The sequence below is a fragment of the Eurosta solidaginis genome, chromosome 1, assembly GCF_040869045.1.
Source record: "Eurosta solidaginis isolate ZX-2024a chromosome 1, ASM4086904v1, whole genome shotgun sequence".
Lineage (NCBI taxonomy): Eukaryota > Metazoa > Arthropoda > Insecta > Diptera > Tephritidae > Eurosta > Eurosta solidaginis.
The window spans coordinates 101,266,780-101,294,634 of record NC_090319.1 but is presented as its reverse complement, the minus strand read 5'-3'; the positions used below and the strand labels follow the sequence as shown (position 1 = coordinate 101,294,634).

Sequence of the window (27,855 nt, the reverse complement as noted above, 5' to 3'; positions counted from 1 at the left end):
TGTGTTCGTTTAAGGCTGCCATAGCGAACTGCCTTCCCAGGTGTAATCTTGATCCATGTGCCGGTTCTCTGGCGATCTGTAATTTATTTTCTGGAAATATTCATACCTGATTCTCCGCAATGTTTTGTACTTGACCGTCTCTGTATGCCATCAGCTGTTGACTTGTACCTTGGTTCTCTCCGTGTTGTCTCTCGGTCTCTTCGCTGACTCGTTTGAGCGTACCGCAAATGGCAACCTCGCTGTTCTTTCTCTGTTGTTGTACCTCGGGATTGTTGTTTGCTATTCGATTTGGCGATGTTGACGCGGTTTGATCTTCACTAGCGCCCTTCTTGTATCTTTGTTTATGACTTTGCCTCCTGGATTCGTTGTTGTCGGCGGCGTCGGCTGCGTGGTATGCTTTCAGCTCACTTAGGTGGGCTGTCCTCCTCCTTCCTCTGAAGACTTTGTCTAGCTCTACGATCACTGGTGACACAAAGTTCGTTACCCGGTGAGGTCCACTGGCTAGTTTGGCTGCAAAGTTATCCGCCGCTTTTGACAGCTGATGTTCCTTTACCAGCACTAGGTCGCCTATCGCCGGTCGCCATTGCCTTCTTAAATTTTAATACTTCGCTTGCTCCATGGATGCTCTCTCTTGCTTCCGTCGTACCATCTCGAATATTTCTTTCATCCTCGTTGACTTCTCTCCTGGGTTCGCTAATTTCTCACCTGTACCAAATGTCTGCTCATCGTAAAGGCTGTTGGGGATTCTCGGTTCCCTCCCTTGTACTATGTATGCTGGACTGTAACCGGCCGATTCACATACACTTGTATTCAATGCCAGCGTTATCTCTGGTAAAAACTCATCCCATGTCTTCTGCTCCTTTCCCGTAAATTGTGCTATCATCCTCTTGATGTTCCTGTTTGCCCTCTCTGTCGGGTTCTCCTGCGGTGCGTACGGTGCCGTTAATTGGTGTTTCACGCCAAGTTCCTCTAAAAATCTCTTAAAACGTCTACTGATAAACTGCGCTCCGTTGTCCGTAATAAATACTTTTGGAACGCCGAACCGTGCCAAAATCCTCTCTCGAAATCCTCTTATTAAACATTCTGTCGTTGCCTTTCTGATTGGTACTACCTCTACCCATTTTGAAAATTTGTCTAGGAAGACTAATGCCATCGTGTTCCCATGCTTCGATCGTGGCATTGGACCAACAAAGTCTGCACAGACTGTTGCCCAAGGCTCCTCTGAAATCTTCGTTAGCATTTTACCCGCGGCTTGCTGTTGACTCGGTTTGTATATTTGACATGTGTGACATTGCTGTACGTATTTCCTTATATCCCTGAACATTCCTGGCCAGTAATAACGTGTTGTTGCTCTTGCTATCGATTTTCGGATGCCCATATGCCCTGCGCTTGGTGTGTCGTGAATCTCATCTAGCACTCTGCGTCTCTGTGGAGTCGGCACACATAGCTTCCATGGCACTGCATCTTCGCCATCCACCCGACTTCCTATGCGTCTGTACAACTTTCCATCCTCGATAACGTACTCTGGGAATTTCTCCGGGGCCTTTCTTACATCTTCCATCTTTGCTTTAAGCCACTTACACTCGGCTTTTCCGTCGTCCATCGTCAACGTACCCAACTGCTCGTCCATCGGTTGCCTTGATAATGCATCTGCCACAACGTTCAACTTTCCTTTTCGATACTGTACGTCAAATGAGTATTGCTGTAGTTCCAGCGCCCATCTCGCAATCCGACCAGTCGGACTCTCTATGGCATTCAACCATTTCAACGCTAGGTGATCTGTTATTACTGTAAACGTGTATCCTTCTACGTATGGCCTCATTTTTCGTATTGCCCAGACTATTGCCAAACACTCCTTTTCTGTCGGTGAGTAGTTCATCTCTGCCTTGTTTAACCTGCGGCTTGCGTATGCTATTACTCGCTCTTCGTCGCCTGAACCTTGCGTAAGTACTGCACCAAGACCAAAATCACTTGTATCCGTCTGTAAACTAAACTTCCTCGAAAAATCTGGACAAGCGAGTACCGGTGCCTGCGTCAGTGCTGCCTTAAGTGCTTCGAATGCTGATTTTTGCTCTTCAGACCACCTCCACTTACTACCTTTCTTGAGCATCGATGTTAACGGGTGTGACACTTGTGAAAAATCCGTCACGAATCTTCTATACCATGACACGACTCCTAGAAAACGCCGTAACTCGTATATTCTTCGGTGGTTCCAGTTCTTTGTTGGCTGCTATCTTGTCTGGGTCGGTATGGATGCGTTCCTCGCTAACGACATGACCTAGATATTTTAACCTTTTCTTAAAAAAACTCACATTTTTCCGGGTTTATCCTCAGGTTTGCTCTATGCAGCCTTCGAAATACTTCAGTTAAATGTGCAATGTGATCTTCCAATGTTTTGCTTGTAATGATAAGCAAACGCGTATGGTTCCAATTCTGGTCCTATGACACGATCAAGTGCTCTTTGGAAAGTTGCTGGGGCTGAGTGCAAGCCAAATGGCATTACCCTCCATTGGTATAGTCCACGCCCAGGTACTGTGAATGCGGTGTATTGCTTGCTGCTTGTTTCCATAGAGATTTGCCAATATCCATTTTTCAAGTCCAAGCTACTGATAAATCTCGCGCTTCTTAATTTGTCCAAGATATGTTGTATACGAGGTAAAGGGTATGCGTCTGGTACTGATCTTGCGTTTAGTTGACGGTAGTCTACGCAGAGTCTCCATTTACCATTCTTCTTCTTTGCCAAAACTATGGGTGCGCTGTGCGGGCTATTCGATGGTTCGATGCAACCTTTTTCAATCAGCTCGTCGACTTCTTTGTTGATAATTTCTTGCATTTTCGGATTCTTCGGATAGTACCTTTGCTTAATTGGACGGTCGTCCCTCATAACTATTTTGTGTGTGGCCACGTTGGATACTCCTGTCATCTTTGCACATACCTGTAATTCTTGGCTCAGAAATTTACTCACCGCATCTTCTGTCTTGCTAGTCTCTATCGCCGCCATTGGGTTGTGTTCCTTGAAATCTTCGCTATTCGTTTCTACCATAGTTGTACATGTCACTACCTCTTGCTCCCGTTCGCCTACTCTCAACGTTATTTCTTGACCACCACATCTCATCGCAAAGTTTACCTTCGCCAGATAGTCCGTGCCAATTACCACCTCATCGCACAGTCCCGGTAGGATTAGCATCTCGTTCCTCTGTACTTTATCACCCATTCTTAATTCTGCGTCTACCGCTTCTTTGATTATTATTGCTCTGCTATCGCCCATTCTTACTCGTGTCTTTACTTCCTTCAATTTGCCAGTTTTTAATCTTCTCACCATTGCATCACTTATAAAGCTCCTCGTCGCTCCCGTGTCAATCGCTGCTACCGCTTCTTCTCCGTTCACATACGTCTGGTCGTTTCCCTGTGGCTTCCTACAACAATCACGCATGAGCACGCCTATCTTACCACATGTCCAGCAAAATTCTCTTCTTATGCCTCGGCACCCGTATGAAAAGTGACCGCCTCTTCCACATCGTCTGCAGACCGTTCTTGTATCTACATATTCTTGTTGTGGCTCTGACCTCTGCTGTTGTTGGACTTCTACTCGCTCCTCCTGTCTTTGTTCTGCCTGGAGACACTGGTACTGACCTTCTTGACGCCGTGGTATGAATGGCCTTGTGATTGGTCGCATTGGTTCCCTGTCAGAAGTAATATTTTCATAGTCTTGAGCTAAACTTACCAGCTCCTCAAGATTGCTGACCTCGCTTCGCTTTATATATAGTTGGTACTCTCTGCGCGAGTTTCTGTAGATGCGGGTTAGCTTCTGCTCCTCGGTGTAGCCCGCGTGACGCATGAGTCCTTGTAATACTAAGACATAATCTTTAAATAGCTCACCTTGTCATTGTATGCGCATTCCAATTTCATCTTCCAATTGCTCTAAGTATCGGGAGTTTAGAAAGAACTTCAGGAAGTCCTTCTTGAAGGCGTCCCACTCCTGCCAATGCCGGTTGTTATTCCTGTACCACACCAACGCTTTGTCTTTCAATAACTCCGGCAGCGCTTTTGGAATTGTGTTGCGGTTGATTTCATACCCATCTGCTAGCTCCTCCACTCTTTCGATGAATCCTAGGGGATCTTTGCCTCCGTCGTACTCTAATCCCAACTTCCTTACTCTGTCCATGGTCGTTGTATATTTGCCAGGCTGTTGAATATAATTTATCGTTGCGTACGTACCAGGCTGCTGAATAAAATGTACATGTGCTTGTCCGACCTCCAATTGATTGGGTGCACCATTTGCCTGCCCAATATTTCTTGGTGAATTTAGTTCGCTGCTTGTCTTTGATGCTTGTGGATTTGTTAACCGTGCATGGCGAATCGCCAACTCTGTGAATCGATCCCGTAAGTTCTCGTTATCCTTCTCCTCTTGGGTGAATGTCGCCAATCGTTTTCTTAGTTCGTCAACCGTTCCGCCATCCTCTAGCCCAAATTCCGTGCTGTAGGCTACCAGATCCTCTCGAGTGAGATAGTATATCCACGATACCTTTACCATTGTTATGCTTTATATCCTCGTCGTATTAAACCAGAAGTGTGTGAATCTTGTTTCCCTCTTCGTTTCTGATGCTCTGAAAGTATATCTTAAAATTGAATTGTTTAACCTGCTCGGGCGCCAAACTTTCCTTTGACTTTGCCGGGGTTAGCCTCAGTCCGTCCAGGGTTCCTGAAAGTAGAAATTCCTACCGATCCTTCTAAAAGAATAACCCTGTTTATTCTTATAAAACGTTAAAAAAGTATTTATTTAATAAAAATTTTATTTCTACTCCTAGCTGATTCCTTTACTTTGTAAGAGGTGACTGAGGTAATAAAGCCCTCGGCCACCTCTGCGGTCGAATGGAGTAATAAAGCCTCCAGACGAGTATACTTTTAGTACAAATGAAGTGAAAAACCTTCAGGTGTACTCTTGGTCGGTAGTGATAAAACCTACCGACTCGTATGCCTGTCTCCTAATCTCTGAATCTTAATGCGAACTCGTCGCCCTTATATACTAATTTTTGCACGCAGGCAAACGGTTATTTTATAATAACAACTTTCAACTAATAGTATTAACAATATAAAACAACTGTTATTCCGGTAAATATTTCCTTCCCATGAATTTCCATGCACCATAATGCTCCTTATTGAATACAAAGACTTTGTACTTGCTCATACCGTGCTTTCCAGGCTTTGGTTTATATATTGTGTGTTTGTATATTTGTTTGTGGTTACCTGATTCTAATGTTGTGTTTTGCTTTGCCCAATGCTTCTGCCTTCTGTTGTATGGCGTGCCTTGGTGTGTTGTATGCTAGTGCGTAAATATGTATAGCGAAATTTCAATTAGTAGCGGCGCTTACTTTGACGACTTGCTACTGATCTCCGTTCACTTAAGTTATTATGTATCTTGTATTTGTAACTGGGTACATTGGATTTTGAGTGTGCAAAGGGTTGATTGACCGCTGCATTTTTATGTTTTGTGCGTATCTACCTCCCTTCCAAATATTCAATGCATGTTAGGGTGATCCTATATTTAAAATTTATGTTTGCGAAAATGTAAATATTTGGCTTGCGTGCAAAAGTGCGCAAGTCTAATTTGTTCTTTAATTTAATAAATATCAATTCAATGTACAACAGAATATATGTATTTAGGGTATAATTCATAAAGGTATACATATGTATATTTCTGGTGCTTCATATAAAATGTATAAGTTATAAATTCAAATATTATTATAAATTTCAAGTTATTTCAAAATGTATGTTCTTTAGAAAAATGTATGGATATGTGTATGTTGTGAGGATACAAAGTCCTCGGCTTTGGGGTCCTCACACAAGAAAACAAATATAGATTAAACCCACGATCTATTAATATATACCTCTTTATATAAATTTATCTTTGATAAAGCGAATGTCCGTAGCGTTACTAGAGATATTTTCAATAAACCCACCTAGAAAAATAAATTGAATATATATTTTTTTTTTAAAGTTACATAAATATCGTGTTCAGATCACGAAAAACGAAACAATGAAACAACAGAAACCAAAAAAAAAAACAAAACTACATGTATTTGAGTATAGATTAAAGGAAATATGTATACAAATTTACACGAATAATGCCCAGCTCAGCTTCAGTACTAAGTTTGTTCTAACAAAATTTTATTACCAAACTTATTTTTAGCGCGTGCTATTCGAATGCGAGTAAATTCTCTGATTTTCAAAAAGTTCAAACAAAAAATATATTTTGTGCTAAATTTGTTCTAAAATTTTTGTATTGTCAAATTGAGCCTTAGCGCATGCTAAGAAAAAAATTAAATTTTCCTAGCCATAACATTTTTTTTTCTTAAATGATTAAGGGAATGAATTGTCAATAAATTTGAGTTATAAATGGGAATGCTGGCAATCCTTTTTATTTAGAAGGCACTAGGTAAAACAGGTAAGGGGACCCCGAAAATTAGGTGCGTCGGTGGCCATGGATTTGAGGGTGGGATATGCACCGGGCGTCGCAACAACACCCGCGGCGCCCCCAAGTTATATTCGGCCCATTCCTATTTTTGTTTGTTTTCTTTTAAATTTTCAGCGTTTTATTTTTGAGTTTGATTTTCAGCGATTAGTAACCGGTCATGTCCGGTTCGGTATTTTTTTTTGCGGTTATTTCTTTTTGAATTTAAAATTTTTGAATGTCTAGCGGTCTGTCCGTGGCATCCGGTTCGACCGGATGTCGTTTTAGTTTGAATTTATAAGCGTTTTGAGTCGGTCTCTGCGCTTCTGTCGGTTTTTTTTGAATTTGACAGCTGAGTTTTTTGATAGGCATGATAGGAACTTTTTTCTGTTTATGGCGCAGGAACAGTAAGGTTGGCAAGGACCCGCCCCAGCCGACAATGACTAGCCACTGTGCACCACCACATCATGCCTACCGCCTTCCTTACTGCTTCCATCATAGATGCGAAACCATAACAGATGGCGCCCAAAGTGGCGCCAGAGGCGCCGTTCGCGAGGGTCATTCCGGGTCAACTTGGGAAGTTGACCATTCCACCAGTCCGAGGTGGGCAGCCGCAGGAGCAGCCCCCTGCGTTGCGGTGGGATGGTTGACGGATCAAGTTGTCCGGAGTGGTTGTTGTTGTTGTAGCGATTAGGTTACTCCCCGAAGGCTTTGGGGAGTGTTATCGATGTGATGGTCCTTTGTCGGATACAGATCCGATACGCTCCGGTAACACAGCACCATTAAGGTGCTGGCCCGACCATCTCGGGAACGATTTATATGGCCACATTGAACCTTCAGGCCATCCCTCCCTCCCCACCCCCAAGTTCCATGAGGAGCTTGGGGTCGCCAGAGCCTCGTCTGTTAGTGAAACGGGATTCGCCGCTCGAAGGTGAGGTTGACAATTGGGTTGGAGAAGCTATATATTGCGCTGCACAACCCCTTGAATCCCGGAGTGGTCATCGGGGGCAGTGGCCGAAGGAGCCACGAGACTGAACGTCGTGTCCTCCTGATTTTTGTATTCACCCGGTGAGGCAGTGCTGCACGCACTTAGTTTTTTTTGTAATTGGGGTTTTGTTACCGGAAGTTGTCCGTTAGTCGGCTTGGAAATATGTGTCCGCTAATTGGGGTTTATTAATATTTTTTTTGCAATGTTTAAATTTTTATAGTTTTTTTTAGTTTCCGTCTTTTTTGCCGAATTTGTGATATCTGGTGTGAGTGTGTGTGTGAATAGTAGGACCCCAGCTCAGCCCACGTCTCAGGTGGTGCCACAGAATTCCACCTGGATTTTTTTTTCATATCTTTTTTTCTGAAATACCAAAACTACGATCTAACTAACTAATTTTTTTCTAATTATAATGTCGAATGACCAATCGTTCGGGCGAATGCCCACCAGAAACGCCCCTTCCGGGAGTGATGGAATTTTTTTTACCAAGTTTATAAAATCATTTTTTTTTTTTTTAATTTAGAAATTTGATTTTTTTTACCCTGTCTGGGCATTGTGACGGTCGGGGACATCTCGCCCAGTATTCTCCCCGAGCACTGACCTCATAGGATGTTCACACGCGTACTCACCGAGAACCGTGAACACCCTGGCAGTCCACGCTTGAATTGGACTAGTCTTTCGGAGTTTGGACGAGTTCTCCATAACAAAATGTCTACACCCATATTTCTTTTTGGCCTTTCTGTGGGGGCGATAACCACTAGAACTATACGGAGTTTTGACGAGTTCTCCATAACAAATGTCTAACTGCCGCAAAGCCTTAAACTAGGAAACAGAATTAGGGCCTCATTCTCTATTACGAAAAGAACATTCGTGTCGCCTCAGAGACGAATCGATAGTGTATTTGCACTCTGTTAAACGATGGTAACATATCATTTGACTATTGATTTCGCCTTCCTGTTTGACATAAAGTAATAAAGGTAAAGGCCGAACGAAAACGATAAATAATACCATTGCTAGAGGCAATTATTTGGAGGCGAATCGTTCGTCTGAGCTATGGTTCGCAATACAGAATGAAGCCCTTAATTCCCGATTTGACTTAACTTTTTTTTTTGATGGACCTGTGTTGCCCGGCTAGTTTCGTAGTAGGACTTTGAGACTCTTATCTCAGGGTTGAGTCGTGCCCCACGTTGATTGGCATCGGAGGTCCCTGGTAGTGGCTTCCCACAGATGATCCGGTTTCCTGTTCGCTTCATCGTCAGGTCTACAAAGCGAAGCAGGTTTGTTACGGTCTGCTGTTATGGTCTACGGTTACGATCCACTTGGGAGCGTTTTCGTGCGAACACACCTAGTGACTGGTGATGGGACCTAAAAGTTGCGATGGAAAAGTATCCAAAGAAACAAGAAAAAACCGGCGATCGCTAGGGAGAAACACGCTGTTTCCGGAAAGGGGGATCGAAAGAATTGACAGCGCCAGCAGGCAAGAAAAAAATCGCGGCAAGGAAAATACATTTTTCCTTAAATTTGCCTAAAATTCCGGAACAAAAAGCATTCCCACATAAACGAAAAACCAATTGGCAAACGCGGTAGCTATTTGTTGTGAAAATAATAGCATAAAACTGAAGCAACAGGAAAAGCAAAAAACCAATTGAAGAAGCAGATCGTTTTCCCCTTTTGGCGTTGCTCTTGATGTTGCGTTTGCCGCAAGCGTGAAGAAATTGTAATTGGCAAGTGTTGGAATAATAAACCATTGCCAAATATATTGAGTTAGCCCAATCACAACGACGGGCTTGTAATTGCTTTAATTTCTGGAAAAAGGGGTAAACCCGATTATAATAACGAGCCTCCATCCCTTTTAAAGCCTCGTACACACGCTCCGCCACGGTAAAACAATCGTTCAAATATTACGATATATACAAAATGTATTCGGCACGAGGAGACAACTTCCGCGATTTCTGCGCCTACTTTCGTCGCAAGCTCGTTTAGGGGTTAGTACCAATACGACCTCACTTCATTGCAATCATCATTTAAATTTTAAGCAGCGAATGGTCATGGTAACAATAATCGTCGTAGGCAACAGCAAGGCCAACCACCACGGCAACAACGTAGCAATCCATTAAATTATCAAGCGGGAGGTAATGCTAACGGTGCGTATGCTCCTAAACAACCTAACTATCAACAGCGGAGTGGCTCTGAGACACCGGATATAACAACAACAACAACAGCAGGGCCCCGAACATAGGCCTGCTGCAACACTACGTACGACAACAACGACCGGAAACAGGGTGAGTTCGTTCCGTGACGCGGACTAGTTAGGAATATTATACCTTTAGTATTAGTTCTTTTTTGTGGGCACTTAATGCTTTCGTAAGCCTTAAAGAAAAAAAAAGGGGGGGGGGGGGGGGTGAATGAACATGTTTTTCCTTCTCGAAATTTGCTGTTTTTGTTTTTCCCGATACGGTCCGATGTACATATGTACACCTGCAAGTAAATTCACAGCTGCAAAAGATATTAACACATATTGCTAGCTATTTTCTTCTGTAACACGTTAAAGAAATGATTAACGAAAGCCACGTAAACGAAAGTCAAAAATGTTGTGGCAAGAGATTGGAAAATCTTAAGTAGACACTTAGATTATCTGCAAACTTTGCGAGTACGCATTTTCACATTTTCTTCCATATAGAAATAATTTTCTAATCGTAAGCTAAAGTTTCGATAATAATTCTCAAAAATCAGCGGGAATTCGGTTAGACTACAACCTTGTAATGCCAGCCTAAAAAAAATTTAGTGAATTACAAAGCTGCATACTCACATTTTAATAAGGTTCTGAAGTAAAATTTCGAATTTTTTTTCCAAAAATGATTTAGAAGCTGGTTTACAATTCATCCAAGTTTTTCTTAATAAAAAAAAAGAGGAAGAAAATGAATTTGAATTTGCAGATAATCTTTGGTGCTAATTTTTAACTCGGAAGTGTACGTTAACTTGCGCTGAAACTTAATGTAAAATTTGATTATTGAAAAAGGTATCAATTGTTGAATTGTGCTGTTAGTTAATGCGTGTAGATACCTAGCCATTTAGTATGTATTAAGTAAGAGTGAAAAAAAAAATTAATTTTCAAAGTCGCAAACACCAAAAACATACATATGTAATTATATTTTAAGAAAATGTGCAGGATCATTTTAAAATCTCATTGTCATTGTTATATAAAATAATAATAATAACATGATGCACGACAATATAGCCTATAAGCAAGAAAACAAATATAGATTAAACCCAGGATCTATTAATATATACACAATGAAACAACAGAAACCAAAAAAAAAAACAAGAACTACATGTATTTGAGTATAGATTAAAGGAAATATGTATACAAATTTACACGAATAATGCCCAGCTCAGCTTCAGTACTAAGTTTGTTCTAACAAAATTTTTTTACCACATTTTTTATTTTTAGCGCGTGCTATTCGAATGCGAGTAAATTCTCTGATTTTCAAACAGTTCAAACAAAAAATATATTTTATGCTAAATTTGTTCTAAAATTTTTGTATTGTCAAATTGAGTCTTAGCGCATGCTATTCACATAAAGATGCTCCATATTTGAGGTGCGGTATAAGTACAAAAAGTTTTAGAAAAAAATTAAATTTTACTAGCCATAACATTTTTTTTTTTTCTTAAATGTTTTTGTTTTTCCCGATACGGTCCGATGTACATATGTACACCTGCAAGTAAATTCACAGCTGCAAAAGATATTAACACATATTGTGTTGTATAACTGACTGTTGGGGTAAGGCGGAGGTGGCATTTGGCATGCTGGCAAGCCCCTGCTAGCTCGTCGGGCGGGGTGAGTTTTTGCTCACTCGCCTTACCTACAGTTATACAAACAAGAGAGAGGTTCATGCCTGAAATCTATGCAAAGGAAAGGAAAGCTGGAAGAAAAGGTCTGTCCGTGTCAGGTGGAGTCATCCCTCCCACTCTGCGTAAAACCTTGACGCAGCCTTGGACGTCGCTGTGACTCCTAAATTTAGCAACGTCCCCTTAGCCTGACATTTGTCGGTATGTTACTGTCCCATGTCCCTATCCAGTCTAGTCAGTCATAGTCGCCTCACATTCACGTCCCCTTTTTTGCACACGTGCAACACCCACACCAACTGAGTGTCTTAGCCTATCATTTTTGAATGGAATCAACCCATGAACCTGCTGAATATAAACGTATGAATTTTTGGCGTAAACGTTATAAAGACTCTTTATTCAATAGTTACCCTGACCAGAAAAATAATATTAATAAAATTCACAATTCAACAATATCACCTATCTTACGGCTAGTTATGGAGACGACTTATATCTATTGTATATATATATGGATTGCAGGAGGCTAATAATAAGGAATGCGTTTTTGAAAGGAAGGAAACGGAAGCTAAGTTGGACAATTAGGAACTCAAGGAAATATCAAGATGCCGAAAGTCAACCGGAAATGTTTATTTAATAGAAAGGTTATGAATGCAAAAAGACAAAAAAAAAAAAAACAAAAGGATACTCTATAATGAAACTTGAAATTAAAAATTACTGAATCGAAAATATGACAGGAGCTTTAACGTAAAAAGAAAACTAATAATGCCAAAATTGATTAAATTGAAAATTATTAAATAACAAAAACTTTAACATGACACAGAAACCCAAAAATGAAAAAAAAATTCTTATTTGCAACTCGTTAAGTGTACTTAGCGAGCCGCCACTGTATGCCAAGCGATTATCACCCTCTTGGCTTCCAATAGGGTTTCTTTGTTAAAAGGTGAGATATGTGTACGTTTGTATATACATACATTTGTTTGATTAAAATGAATAGCTTAAAGAGATATCACTTACCGAGCATATCCCGCGACGGAGGCGCCTGCGTCGAAGAGAGAGAGCGTGGCTGGTAGATCAACATAGACATACGTAGATGAGCATATACCGACAAACAAATCCTATGTTGGAACGACTACTCAGTAATAGGTGGAAGAGGGGATAATGAGAAATTGCAAAGTTATTCGGGCATGCGGTTGCGGCCCGGATCAAAGGCTTTACGCGCGGTCAAACAAATTAAATTATGAAAACAATATATATAAATGGATATGAAATGTGGCGATAATAAAAGATTTAAAGTTTAATATGGTCCGGGGTATTGGAAAAACTCAAAAATTTAATACTTCGGGCCACAAAAATGGAATCGCAAAAAAAATCTAAATTAATAAAAGTATTGAAAAATAATGAAAAAATGGGCTAAGTAAAAAAAAGAAAGAAACTCAAAGCGTGTAAGAAAAGCCCGAGTCGAAAAGAAGAAGAGTTAGGTGAAAAAAAATTTAGCAAACTTTAAATGCGAAAAAAAAGCGAAATAGAAGAAAGAAAAAAATATAAGTGCAAGGTATAAAAACCGAACGCGAAAGAAAACTGAAAATTAACCAAGAACTGAAGAAAAATATGGAAATCCGAAAAATGTAGATTATTACGGTGGTAATAAGAGGTAAAAAAGTAAGAAATGAACTGTGAGGCAAATAAAAAAAAGGTGTGAAGAGGTAAGAAGAAATGCACAAGTGGAAATGTTAATAATTATAAAAAAAAAATTGTTAATATTAGGGTGCTATAATGACAATTAAATTCATACAAAAATCTAACCAAAATTCATCCAGGTTTTCAGTTATTAAATAGAAAAAACTAAAAACTAGATCTAAAATTTAACTAACACACTCCGTTGAAAAGATTATTGCAAATTCAGAAAAGTCCAAAAAAAATTAAATTGAGAAAGTTGGTAACTTTAACTTAAACTAGCAAACAAAAATTTAAGCAAATGGATTGCAAAAAAAACTGCAACAAAACAAATGCGGTGTTGGTTCCTCTCTCCTCTATTGTGGTTTTCTCTGCAGGCGAAGCTTCGAAAAAAATGCTGTGGTGCCGGGACAGGAGCGCCAAGATGCCCCTCTTTTATACCCTTCGGCGTGGAGTCCGGCACCGGCTCTATGTTTCCCCTCCTGCTGGACTTCAGATACTACCCCGCTTATTTGCTTCTCTTTGGTGTCTGTGTGTGTGCGTGCGTGTCGTGGCACTAATGATGGTGGCTGGTGTGGCAGGTTAAAACCTTTGTGTCGCAATCTGAATAGGCAAGGGAAAAGAATTTTAGGGACTAGGGTCATGCTGACAACGAAACCAGACATTAGGGTACAAGAGGACTTATTATATTTATTGACTTTCATCGAGTTATGTTATTTTATCTATTTATTTGCTTTTTTTTATTATTCCAATATACGTATTTATGTCATTTTATTTATTTAGTTGATTTTAATTTATTTTACTTAATTTTATCTGTATATTTAATGTTATCTAGGTATTAGATTTTACTCAAATGTTGGACTTTATGTATTCATGCATGTTATTTTATTTTATTTTGTTTTATTTTATAATTTTAGTTAATTTATTAAAATTTAATTTTATTGTTAACTTTCATAATTTTATTTAATTTTATTACTTCACATTATCTTTGTAGTTACTTATATTTATTTATTCAATTTTATGAATTTTAGGTATTTAATTTTATTTAATTTAATTTACATTTTTAAAAATTTTATTTATGTTCAGGAATAGTCCACACGCACCAGGGGCTGGGGCTGGGGATTTCACTGACTCACCTGAATAGGATCCAGGACACCGAGTTGTTTTTTCCTATGTGCCGGTGCTTAACGGGCCAATAACGCGGTTAGTAACAACCGTAAACCGAAACTTATTTTTTTTTCACAAAGGACTTTTTTTCCACTTAAAACGACTTTAGTAGCTTCCGCACTCACTTGCATGTACTTTACATTTGAGACATGCCCAGTCATCGTTTGGCGATCGTACCCCATAGATCGAAAGCATTTCTTTCTCACCACTTTCACTCAAGAACGAAAGATACCAATACATACAATCCTCTTTTGGCGGGAAACGACAGACATAAACTTTCACGAACAAACTTCACGCATACTAACAGATACATGTTCGAACATCTAGGAATGTGTTTGCTTTCTACCAGTTACTAACACATGTGAACGTAGCTATGCTGGTATATGCACACAGATATATACGTAGATGTTTGAACATCCTTACCATCGCCTTAACCCACTGGCTGCCGCTACAGGCTCGCAACCGCCGATGTTCCTTGCAACATGGAGCGTGGGCGTAAAAAAAAACTCAAAGCGCAGTCTGTAATCCCTTTCCCTTGATGCGCCTAACGTGTGGCCTCGTCCCACGACCTAAAGCCGGGCTATCCCCTATTTTCTCGATTATTCAGGGTCTAGGTTAAACTCGTATAGGGGCAGCACGCAGAATTATTAAATTTTCTACTACTAAACTAATATCACAGATGTATGCTTATTTTACGGAATAGAAGGACATGCGGGTTAAATCTAAAGTTATATCACTGGTAGGTATCTAAGCCTATATCACAGTTATGCATCTAAATCTATATCACAGTTTTTAGTCAGTTAGTAGGAGAAAATATCACAGGGTAAAAGAATTTAAATAAATAAAAAGGATATACAACAATTTTTGTTGTTATATCGAACCCGCGATCTTAAAAAGGATATATAAATAATAAAAATAAATAAATAGATAAGTAGGTCAGTAAGGTCAAGTATACAAATAGTCATAAATATAAATAATTGCATAAATAATTACTTTCATGGTCAAATCAAAAACTAAGCTAGAACACATAACACATATCAACCTTCAACATATAACCACAGACTAACATTCAACATGTAATTAAGCAACAAAGATATCTTTAGCGTGGTATACGCCGATTTTCTTGCCACTTGTATCGCCGAGTTCATACATGGACTTACCAATTACTTTGAGGATTATACACTTTACTTGCTTAGGGGCAAGTTTCGCGTTGTAGTTATTTATTTGTGAACTCTGCTTGAAATTCCGGCGATATGCCACTTGTCCGATTTGGAATTTCACATCTTTGCTCCGAGTCTTGTAAACCTTTTGGCTTCGCTCATGAGCTAGCTTCAATTCCCTCATAATAGTATCTCTTATTGCTTGTAATTTATCTGCCCGCGTATATATCTCTATATCCGAGTCTTGAACGGACCCTAATTTGCGACACACTTCATAGGATGCCCCATGTTGCATCATTGGCATGCCAAACGTGGCATAGTATGGTGCACAACCTATGGAAGTGTGTACCGCACTGCGCAGGGCAAACCCTGCATCACTGATGCACTTATCCCAATTCTTTTGGTTCTTTTTAATAAATGACCTCACGATTTGTAGCACTGAGCGATTTACTCTCTCCGCTGCATTCCCTTGTGGAGAGTAGAAAGCCGTTCGGATGTGAGTTGTTCCATACTTCTCTAAAAATTTCGCGAAAATATCAGAGACAAATTGTTTGCCATTATCAGAATGCACGTATTCCGGAACTCCAAATATGTGAAAAACCTCTTTTTCTAAGAACTTAACTACTTCTACAGACGTGGCCTTACGCATAGGTTTTAAAAAGACGAACTTAGAAAAATGGTCAAGACACACAAATACATAAACATTTCCATCACACGTACGTGGGTATGGGCCCATAAAGTCAATATACAATCGTTGGAAAGGTCGTTCAGTTACGTGCTGCTTGCCCATGGGTGGTCGCTGGAAGGAATTTTGGGTCTTATTTCCTTTACAGACTTCACAATCTCTAACATATCTTTGCACATCGATTACCATACCAGGCCAGTAATATTTCTCACGTATACGGGCTAGCGTCTTATGGATGCCTCCGTGGCCCGCTGAAGGTGAGCTGTGAGAAGCATCCACCAATCCTGCATGCAGCTCCGATGGTACCCAGAGCTTCCAGGTCTGGTCCTGTTGAAGATCGTCCCCCCCTGTCAAACTGTGTCCGTCTATAGACATATCCGTCCGAAACGCATAAGTCCGGAAGTTTGTCTTGGTTCTGTGTCACGGTCTTTGTAAGTTCGTCATACTCTTCAGTTTTAAAGTAGGGTGAGTCTAAGTCAATGTCCATTAGTCTGTCTGATAGCGTAATTTCCTCCATGTGAGCCCGCGACAGCGTATCTGGAACAACGTTAAGTGCTCCTTTCCGGTGTTCAATTTGGAAGTCGAAAGCCTGCAATTTTAAACTCCACCGCGCGAGTCTTCCAGACAGATCTTTCTGGTTCATCAACCATTTCAGACTCGCGTGATCAGTTATAATTGTGAACGGCAAACCTTCAACGTACGGCCTAAATCTTTTTACGCTTATCACCGCCGCGTAACACTCTAGCTCAGTAATGCTATAATTTCGCTGGGCTTTATTTAGTTTGGCGGAAATGTAAGCTATCGGTCGTTCGTTGTTCTCGTCGTCTAACTGAAAGAGTACCCCGCCCACTCCGTCTGTAGAAGCATCGCACTGGATGTAAAAACGTCTGTCGAAATCAGGGTGTACCAGTACGGGAGCAGAAATAAGGCTCTGCTTTAGCCGCTCGAACGACTTCCTCGCTTCGTCTGTCATCGTAAATTTCTTGATTTTATCTTTAGTGAGACAGTCGTGCAGCGGCGCTGCAATCGTCGCGTAGTCTTGGATAAAACGACGGTACCAGCCTGACATCCCTAGAAACCGTCGGAGCTGCTTTGGTGTTTTCGGTTCGGGGAAATCCCACACAGCAGCAACCTTGTTCGCATCGGTAAGGACGCATCCATCGCCCACTACATAGCCTAGGTATATAACTTCTTTAAAACAAAATTTACTCTTTTCCACGTTAATGGTAAGGTTAGCCTCACGTAAACAGCTAGCGACCTTTTCCAACAAACATAAATGGGACGAAAAATATACGGAGCATACCAACAAATCATCCAAATACACAAACACGAAATCACGTAAAGAAGCGGGTATAACCTTGTCCATGAGTCTACACATTCTTTGCGCTGCGTTACACAGTCCAAACGGCATGACTGTGTATTGGTATAGGGGACGCCCTGGCACTGTAAAAGCTGTCTTTTCTCTAGATTTCTTTTCGAGCGGTATTTGCCAAAAGGCATCCTTTAGGTCAATGGCCGAAAAAACCTAGTGTTTTGAAGCCGGCTGAGAATCCCGTCAATGTTCGGAAGTGGATAAGCGTCCTTTATAGTCCGCTCATTGACCTTCCTCGCGTCGAGGCAGAGACGCTTCTTTTCACCTTTTATCACCAGCGATACGGGAGAGCTCCAGTTACTATTGCTCTCCTCAATCACCCCTAGACTCAGCATCCTGTCTAGTTCTTCAAAGACAAGTTTTTGAATCGCTGGTGAAATTGGATAGTGCCTCTGTTTGACTGGGAGATTCTCATCCAAAACTTCGATTACATGTTCTTCTACGTTGGTTTTCCCTAACCCAAAAACAGCAAATGATGGGAACTGCGCCTTGATCCCTTCTAAAGCCACAGTTTGCTCTCTCGTAAGGACATGCTGCACGGCATTAAAAGATAAATCGCCCTCGGCGGGTACAAGTTCTGCCACGGCAGTGTGGGTTGAACGCGTGCTAACCCCCCGACTAACAACATTTAGATCGAAAGCCTGCCAAACGTCTACCCCTAAATAAACCTCCTGCTGGAGGCCTGGCACGATAAGGAACTCAAGGTCCTTATACACTCCATCCCAAAAGACAGACAGAGTGATAGCACCAACCACCGACGTTTCGCCGCCATTCGCTGTACGTATATTGTGATTATTTAATGGGATGATGCTACCCTCTCTGCCTTCTATCACCTTTTCATAATTTTTCCCGAGGCAACTCGCGCCAGCACCTGAATCCAGCAAGGCTAAGACATCCCTATCACCGATCTTCGTTTGAGCGAAGAAACGGTTGTCGCCCTTCAACGTGACAATTGTTGAAACTATTTTATTAAAAATTCTTTTCATGATCTTTCTTTTTTCTCTCATTTTCTCTATTTTATTGTAATTCCTGCTTGTTTTCCTTGCTAACACTTCCTCACAAAAAATTCGGTGTCTAGCGGCCTCATAATCCAACTTTCGTCGATGTAGACTTTTTGGCTCGACTTTCGATACCCCCGCATTTTCATTAGACAAACTACTATCAACCTTTTTTAAAATTTGGTAGCTGGGTTGGTCTCCGGGCAGTCTGTGCCCTGGCGTGAGCTCCCGGCAATCTCCGCCAGCTGGGAGTTTCCCTTACCCGCCTTGAATACACAAAAAGACATATCACCGCCACACGAAAAACATACCATGTTATGGAAGGACGACTTACAATGATTCTCTTTCTTCAACTCGGACGGATTTTTAACAAAAAAGTCGACAGGCATACCACACGAAAAACATAACATGAGATGGAAAGGGGACGCACAAAATGAATTGGTGGTGGGCTTGGGGTTACAAAAAGGCTTTATTTGAGACGCACTTCCGGGCATTGACTGTGTTTGTTGTTGGAATGCTGCCTTCGGTTTCACACGATTAGTGATCGCGTCTACGGGTTTCCGGTTAATCCCCTCATCCCCAAGTGTCGCTTCGGGATATTCGAGTTCGTTGACCGGCTTAGCTCTGCTACGGTTTTCTTTAATTAGCCGTTCCGCCCGCCTACATTCCGCCTTAAGCTCAGCCAGCGTTTCAATTTTAGATGCGAAGGTTAAATTCGCAAGGTAGGGTTCAGGTTTCCTCGGATTATTCCTACTAATTCCTTCTCCTAGAAGTCGTCGAACCCTTCCTGTGGCTGTTGTTTACGCTCCATAATTTCTCGAATTATCTCGTAATCGGACTCCGCTGTCCTGAAGTGGGCTAGAAGTTCTGTTTTCAGCTCTAAATACCCAAAGTCGGGTTCATCGGCATGATCTTCTAGAACTTGCCAGTACCACTTCAAGGCAGAGCCCGTTACGAGACAATGGAAATCGGTGAAGAGCTGGAAGTGCGATATGTTGTGCTGCTGCCGCAACTTCTCAATTCTAAAAAGGAAGCTCTCCACCGTTATCCCCTTACTTGTACCGTCAAATTTAACATGCCACTTATCCAGGTCCAACTTCTTCCATCTCGGTGGGTCCTGGACATTCCTATTGCTACCTGAAACCCCCCTTGCTGCATCTAAATCGACACGCTGGTTGGCTGATTCATTCCTACCATTTCTAGGCTCAGGAATAGATGCCCGCTCTGACCGGTGCCCTAACGCTTGTGCCGATGTCTCCACGTCAGCAACGCGTGTGCTGAGGTTCGAAACGTTGTCTCGAATGTGGCGGACCTCGTTCATGTAATGCGACATGAGCTCATTCTGTTGTGCCATCATTTGCATCATATGGTTAAGTTGTTCGATGTTGGCAGCTGTCGTGCTGGCTCCGCTACTTCGAGGTTCCGATACCGCGACACCCGCGTTCGCTGCTGGCCAATCCGTTTAGGAATTGCCCCTCCAGTTGCCCCTGCAGTTGCACCCCCCGTTGCACCAGACTCCTCCGTGTCAGACATTTCAAACAGTTGGTCGATTTTCCTCGAAAAATTCAGGCTGCTATCTCCTTCACTGAAATAAAAACTGTCGGAAACTCTAACCCTAGGCGGACGGATGCTTTCCTCCCTAACGGAACCGAAAACCCGCGAAGTACACCTGTTGAAAAAGTCCGTGGGTAAGAAGTCTACGGAATGCCCGTGTCGATCTGCGTGAAGATGGATCCGACGACCTGGTTCTGCAATGCTCTACTCACGCTCCTCGTTACTATCTTATTTGCGTTGAATAACCCCAACCCACCAGCAACTCGTTCCGGTGCGTCTTCCTCCTCCATACACGAAGACAGCCACTCAAGAAAAAGGAAAACTTTCTTGAACAATTTGGGGTTGAACACAGAGATAAATAAGCACGCCAAGACAAATTCCAACCCTGTTAGGTTTAACGATAGTAAAAAAAAAGCAAAAACAATCACAACAAAATTTGAGGGATTGTGTAATCAACCCCAGGTACCCAAAAATAACGATTTGGTTAAACTAAAAAAAATAATATATATATAAATCTAAAAGAAATATTATGGAGGTTTGCCAAAATAGGTAATCAGCAAGTAGTCCCATAAAAAACTTGTTTTCGAAAATTCAACCAGATTTAAATTCAAAACCCAAAAGCCACTACTTCAAGGGGTGGTAAATAAAAATGTATTTATAACAACAAACTATATTAAAACAGAATTTTAAATGATAATAAATAGGTAGAGATAAACTTTCAATATACTAACAACGGATGTGTAAAAAAAAATATAATAATATAAAAAAACTGAAGAGAATATTTCGAAGAAAAAATTCAAACTAAGCTAAATAGAAAATAAAAAAAAAAATGAAAAAAATAAAATAAAAATAATAAAAAATCTAAATTCTTAATAATAAGATGTATATATGTAAATATAAGATTGTATTGATAAAAAATATAAAAAAAATTCAGAAAAGGGTCTTAGTTACTATCAACCAATTTGGTATAAAAATTCACTAATATTACAAAAAGGTAGAATAAAAAACTCTTAAAATTCCAACAACACTTTAAGAGGAAATTCTGTAGAAAGACAAACGTTTGCGCATAAAAGAAAAATTGCTATAAGAAATTAAATAAACTGCAAAATATATGTATGTATGTAAATATATATGTTCATACAAATGTATCAGAATCTATGTAGATTATAAGTAAGTACACGTGTAGTAAAAGAAAAAAAATCTTTCTGGTTTCTTTGTTGTTGTTATATCTGTTAAATTTTTCGTTTATTCTATTGGTGTGTGTCGGTGTTGCACCTCGGCAAGGTCGTAGTGGATGCGAGTCGTTTGTCAGTGATTTGCCTAAGTCCAGGTCATTTGTATTTTTCAGTGTTCAGTGTTCAGTGTGGCACATCAAACCTCTAAGCCATGACCCAAAGCTTGGCTGCCACACTGCCGCAAACAACCGTGATGAAGGCTCACTGTAAACCTCATGTACAATCAGTGCTGGACTGCTTGCACAGTAGCTTAAACAGTGGCCTCCACTCGAAGCGTCTTCCTACTATTATACTTGCTTTACCGCAGGATCCCACTTATACAAGCGTTGCAGCTTATATAAGGAACTCCTACGGTCGGCTAAGTATCCCCCCTCGTATTTGTTACAGTGGCACTAATCACATCGAACGTGTCCAAGTGATGTTGCCACTATAACGGTCGTCTGTCCAGTCGAAGAAAGAAGATTGTTAAAGAAAGTGACAGAGAAATCAAAACTAATTTTTAAAAATTGAATGAAGCAAAAAAAAAATAAGGAAACTGAGAAATGGGCTATTGATGTTAAAATTAGTAAGTAAAACAAAGTAAGTAAATAAAATTGCAAATCGACAGACATTTGGGAAAAATAAAAATAAAAAAACTGGGCTATTTGTTAGGCGCCATTGTTGTATAACTGACTGTTGGGGTAAGGCGGAGGTGGCATTTGGCATGCCGGCAAGCCCCTGCTAGCTCGTCGGGCGGGGTGAGTTTTTGCTCACTCGCCTTACCTACAGTTATACAAACAAGAGAGAGGTTCTTGCCTGAAATCTATGCAAAGGAAAGGAAAGCTGGAAGAAAAGGTCTGTCCGTGTCAGGTGGAGTCATCCCTCCCACTCTGCGTAAAACCTTGACGAAGCCTTGGACGTCGCTGTGACTCCTAAATTTAGCAACGTCCCCTTAGCCTGACATTTGTCGGTATGTTACTGTCCCATGTCCCTATCCAGTCTAGTCAGTCATAGTGGCCTCACATTCACGTCCCCTTTTTTGCACACGTGCAACACCCACACCAACTGAGTGTCTTAGCCTATCATTTTTGAATGGAATCAACCCATGAACCTGCTGAATATAAACGTATGAAATTTTGGCGTAAACGTTATAAAGACTCTTTATTCAATAGTTACCCTGACCAGAAAAATAATATTAATAAAATTCACAATTCAACAATATCACCTATCTTACGGCTAGTTGTGGAGACGACTTATATCTATTGTATATATATGGATTGCAGGAGGCTAATAATAAGGAATGCGTTTTTGAAACATAGGTAGTAAGGAAACGGAAGCTAAGTTGGACAATTAGGAACTCAAGGAAATATCAAGATGCCGAAAGTCAACCGGAAATGTTTATTTAATAGAAAGGTTATGAATGCAAAAAGACAAAAAAAAAACACAAAAGGAAACTCTATAATGAAACTTGAAATTAAAAATTACTGAATCGAAAATATGACAGGAGCTTTAACGTAAAAAGAAAACTAATAATGCCAAAATTGATTAAATTGAAAATTATTAAATAACAAAAACTTTAACATGACACAGAAACTCAAAAATGAAAAAAAAATTCTTATTTGCAACTCGTTAAGTGTACTTAGCGAGCCGCCACTGTATGCCAAGCTATTATCACCCTCTTGGCTTCCAATAGGGGTTCTTTGTTAAAAGGTGAGATATGTGTACGTTTGTATATACATACATTTGTTTGATTAAAATGAATAGCTTAAAGAGATATCACTTACCGAGCATATCCCGCGACGGAGGCGCCTGCGTCGAAGAGAGAGAGCGTGGCTGGAAGATCAACATATACATACGTACATGAGCATATACCTACAAACAAATCCTATGTTGGAACGACTACTCAGTAATAGGTGGAAGAGGGGATAATGAGAAATTGCAAAGTTATTCGGGCATGCGGTTGCGGCCCGGATCAAAGGCTTTACGCGCGGTCAAACAAATTAAATTATGAAAACAATATATATAAATGGATATGAAATGTGGCGATAATAAAAGATTTAAAGTTTAATATGGTCCGGGGTATTGGAAAAACTCAAAAATTTAATACTTCGGGCCACAAAAATGGAATCGCAAAAAAAATCTAAATTAATAAAAGTATTGAAAAATAATGAAAAAATGGGCTAAGTAAAAAAAAGAAAGAAACTCAAAGCGTGTACGAAAAGCCCGAGTCGAAAAGAAGAAGAGTTAGGTGAAAAAAAATTTAGCAAACTTTAAATGCGAAAAAAAAGCGAAATAGAAGAAAGAAAAAAATATAAGTGCAAGGTATAAAAACCGAACGCGAAAGAAAACTGAAAATTAACCAAGAACTGAAGAAAAATATGGAAATCCGAAAAATGTAGATTATTACGAGGGTAATAAGAGGTAAAAAAGTAAGAAATTAACTGTGAGGCAAATAAAAAAAAGGTGCGAAGAGGTAAGAAGAAATGCACAAGTGGAAATGTTAATAATTATAAAAAAAAATTCTTAATATTAGGGTGCTATAATGACAATTAAATTCATACAAAAATCTAACCAAAATTCATCCAGGTTTTCAGTTATTAAATAGAAAAAAACTAAAAACTAGATCTAAAATTTAACTAACACACTCCGTTGAAAAGATGATTGCAAATTCAGAAAAATCCAAAAAAAATTTAATTGAGAAAGTTGGTAACTTTAACTTAAACTAGCAAACAAAAATTTAAGCAAATGGATTGCAAAAAAAACTGCAACAAAACAAATGCGGTGTTGGTTCCTCTCTCCTCTATTGTGGTTTTCTCTGCAGGCGAAGCTTCGAAAAAAATGCTGCGGTGCCGGGACAGGAGCGCCAAGATGCCCCTCTTTTATACCCTTCGGCGTGGAGTCCGGCACCGGCTCTATGTTTCCCCTCCTGCTGGACTTCAGATACTACCCCGCTTATTTGCTTCTCTTTGGTGTCTGTGTGTGTGCGTGCGTGTCGTGGCACTAATGATGGTGGCTGGTGTGGCAGGTTAAAACCTTTGTGTCGCAATCTGAATAGGCAAGGGAAAAGAATTTTAGGGACTAGGGTCATGCTGACAACGAAACCAGACATTAGGGTACATGTGGACTTATTATATTTATTGACTTTCATCGAGTTATGTTATTTTATCTATTTATTTGTTTTTTTTTTATTATTCCAATATACGTATTTATGTCATTTTATTTATTTAGTTGATTTTAATTTATTTTACTTAATTTTATCTGTATATTTAATGTTATCTAGGTATTAGATTTTACTCAAATGTTGGACTTTATGTATTCATGCATGTTATTTTATTTTATTTTGTTTTATTTTATAATTTTAGTTAATTTATTTAAATTTAATTTTATTGTTAACTTTCATTATTTTATTTAATTTTATTAATTCACATTATCTTTGTAGTTACTTATATTTATTTATTAAATTTTATGAATTTTAGGTATTTAATTTTATTTAATTTAATTTACATTTTTAAAAATTTGATTTATGTTCAGGAATAGTCCCCACGCACCAGGGGCTGGGGCTGGGGATTTCACTGACTCACCTGAATAGGACCCAGGACACCGAGTTGGTTTTTCCTATGTGCCGGTGCTTAACGGGCCAATAACGCGGTTAGTAACAACCGTAAACCGAAACTTATTTTTTTTCCCACAAAGGACTTTTTTTCCACTTAAAACGACTTTATTAGCTTCCGCACTCACTTGCATGTACTTTACATTTGAGACATGCCCTGTCATCGTTTGGCGATCGTACCCCATAGATCGAAAGCATTTCTTTCTCACCACTTTCACTCAAGAACGAAAGATACCAATACATACAATCCTCTTTTGGCGGGAAACGACAGACATAAACTTTCACGAACAAACTTCACGCATATTAACAGATACATGTTCGAACATCTAGGAATGTGTTTGCTTTCTACCAGTTACTAACACATGTGAACGTAGCTATGCTGGTATATGCACACAGATATATACGTAGATGTTTGAACATCCTTCCCATCGCCTTAACCCACTGGCTGCCGCTACAATTGCTAGCTATTTTCTTCTGTAACACGTTAAAGAAATGATTAACGAAAGCCACGTAAACGAAAGTCAAAAATGTTGTGGCAAGAGATTGGAAAATTTTAAGTAGACACTTAGAATATCTGCAAACTTTGCGAGTACGCATTTTCACATTTTCTTCCATATAGAAATAATTTTCTAATCGTAAGCTAAAGTTTCGATAATAATTGTCAAAAATCAGCGGGAATTCGGTTAGACTACAACCTTGTAATGCCAGCCTAAAAAAATTTAGTGAATTACAAAAAGCTGCATACTCAAACATTTTAATAAGGTTCTGAAGTAAAATTTCGAATTTTTTTTCCAAAAATGATTTAGAAGCTGGTTTACAATTCATCCAAGTTTTTCTTAATAAAAAAAAAAGAGGAAGAAAATGAATTTGAATTTGCAGATAATCTTTGGTGCTAATTTTTAACTCGGAAGTGTACGTTAACTTGCGCTGAAACTTAATGTAAAAATTGGTTATTGAAAAAGGTATCAATTGTTGAATTGTGCTGTTAGTTAATGCGTGTAGATACCTAGCCATTTAGTATGTATTAAGTAAGAGTGAAAAAAAAAATTAATTTTCAAAGTCGCAAACACCAAAAACATATGTAATTATATTTTAAGAAAATGTGCAGGATCATTTTAAAATCTCATTGTCATTGTTATATAAAATAATAATAATAACATGATGCACGACAATATAGCCTATAAGCAAGAAAACAAATATAGATTAAACCCAGGATCTATTAATATATACCTCTTTATATAAATTTTTCTTTGATAAAGCGAATGTCCGTAGCGTTACTAGAGATATTTTCAATAGACCCACCTGGAAAAATAAATTGAATATATTTTTTTTAAAGTTACATAAATATCGTCTTCAGATCACGTAAAACGAAACAATGAAACAACAGAAACCAAAAAAAAAAAACAAGAACTACATGTATTTGAGTATAGATTAAAGGAAATATGTATACAAATTTCAACGAATAATGCCCAGCTCAGCTTCAGTACTAAGTTTGTTCTAACAAAATTTTATTACCAAACTTATTTTTAGCGCGTGCTATTCGAATGCGAGTAAATTCTCTGATTTTCAAAAAGTTCAAACAAAAAATATATTTTGTGCTAAATTTGTTCTAAAATTTTTGTATTGTCAAATTGAGCCTTAGCGCATGCTAAGAAAAAAATTAAATTTTCCTAGCCATAACATTTTTTTTTTCTTAAATGATTAAGGGAATGAATTGTCAATAAATTTGAGTTATAAATGGGAATGCTGGCAATCCTTTTTATTTAGAAGGCACTAGGTAAAACAGGTAAGGGGACCCCGAAAATTAGGTGCGTCGGTGGCCATGGATTTGAGGGTGGGATATGCACCGGGCGTCGCAACAACACCCGCGGCGCCCCCAAGTTATATTCGGCCCATTTCTCTTTTTGTTTGTTTTCTTTTAAATTTTCACCGTTTTATTTTTGAGTTTGATTTTCAGCGATTAGTAACCGGTCATGTCCGGTTCGGTATTTTTTTTTGCGGTTATTTCTTTTTGAATTTTAAATTTTTGAATGTCTAACGGTCTGTCCGTGGCATCCGGTTCGACCGGATGTCGTTTTAGTTTGAATTTATAAGCGTTTTACAAAATTAAAAAAAAAACAGCGATTTTAAATTTTCACATTTTATTTAACAACCACAAATCGTAGGCAAAATAAAATTTAACAGGAATTTGCAAAAGAAGAGATGTGGCATGGAGAAAAGTGATGGGAAGAGAAGAGAAAAGAGAAGATAAGAGAAAAAGGAGTAGAGATCTCTGTAAATTCTTCTCCTTTTTTGTGTTTAATTCTGCTTATTTAATTCTATTTTATGATTCAATAACCTATATTAGCTGTTTTTTTTACATCTATATACATACAATACGCTTAATTTTTATATGGACTGCTAAGCGTTAAACTTTCTGAAATCACTGCGCAGAAAATTAGTACTCCTAAATTTCAATACGCATTATAGTCAGATGCACCTGAAATGTGTGTCTATGTTTTACGTCTACTCTGCCTCTATGTACATATTACCTACACAAATGATGTATGTCCACTATTCACCGCAACCGATTCAGCTATATGTTATACCCTATGGCCAACAGAGCTATGTGTCTCCGCTTTTCGGTACAACCCGTTCTGTAGCTAGTTATTTAATCACTGCCGCTAACGTAGACGCTAGAGATATACATATATATGTTCATGTCGAAAATTGGTCGAAAGTGGTATCTACGGATGCGCATGTTGTTGTTGTTGTTGTAGCGATATGGTTGCTCCCCGAAGGCTTTGGGGAGTGTTATCGATGTGATGGTCGTTTGCCGGATACAGATCCGGTACGCTACGGTACCACAGCACCATTAAGGTGCTGGCCCGACCATCTCGGGAACGATTTATGTGGCCACATTAAACCTTCAGGCCATTCCCTCCCTCTCCACCCCCAAGTTCCATGAGGAGCTTGGGGTCGCCAGAGCCTCGTCTGTTAGTGAAACAGGATTCGCCCCGGATAGGTGAGGTTGACAATTGGGTTTGGAGAAGCTATATATTGCGCTGGCAACCTGAAGGGTTGCGCTACCCAGCCCTTTGAATCTGGTATTTTAGTCGCCTCTTACGACAGGCATACCTACCGCGGGTATATTCTGATC

At 39.5% G+C, this 27,855-nt stretch overlaps 1 protein-coding gene across 2 annotated transcripts in view; it reads right to left on the bottom strand.

Moving 5' to 3' along the window:
- Positions 1-27,855, bottom strand: part of LOC137236585 (uncharacterized) — a 112,077-nt gene that overhangs the window by 1,563 nt on the left and 82,659 nt on the right. Inside the window, exons 6-7 of one of the 2 annotated variants that reach the window (XM_067759352.1) lie at positions 25,947-26,018; positions 5,889-5,960 (exon numbers count right to left, since the gene is read on the bottom strand). In XM_067759352.1, coding sequence (XP_067615453.1) covers positions 5,889-5,960; positions 25,947-26,018 — 144 coding nt within the window. The remainder of the gene's footprint in view (positions 1-5,888; positions 5,961-25,946; positions 26,019-27,855) is intronic. The other variant, XM_067759354.1, reaches the window with a different exon arrangement.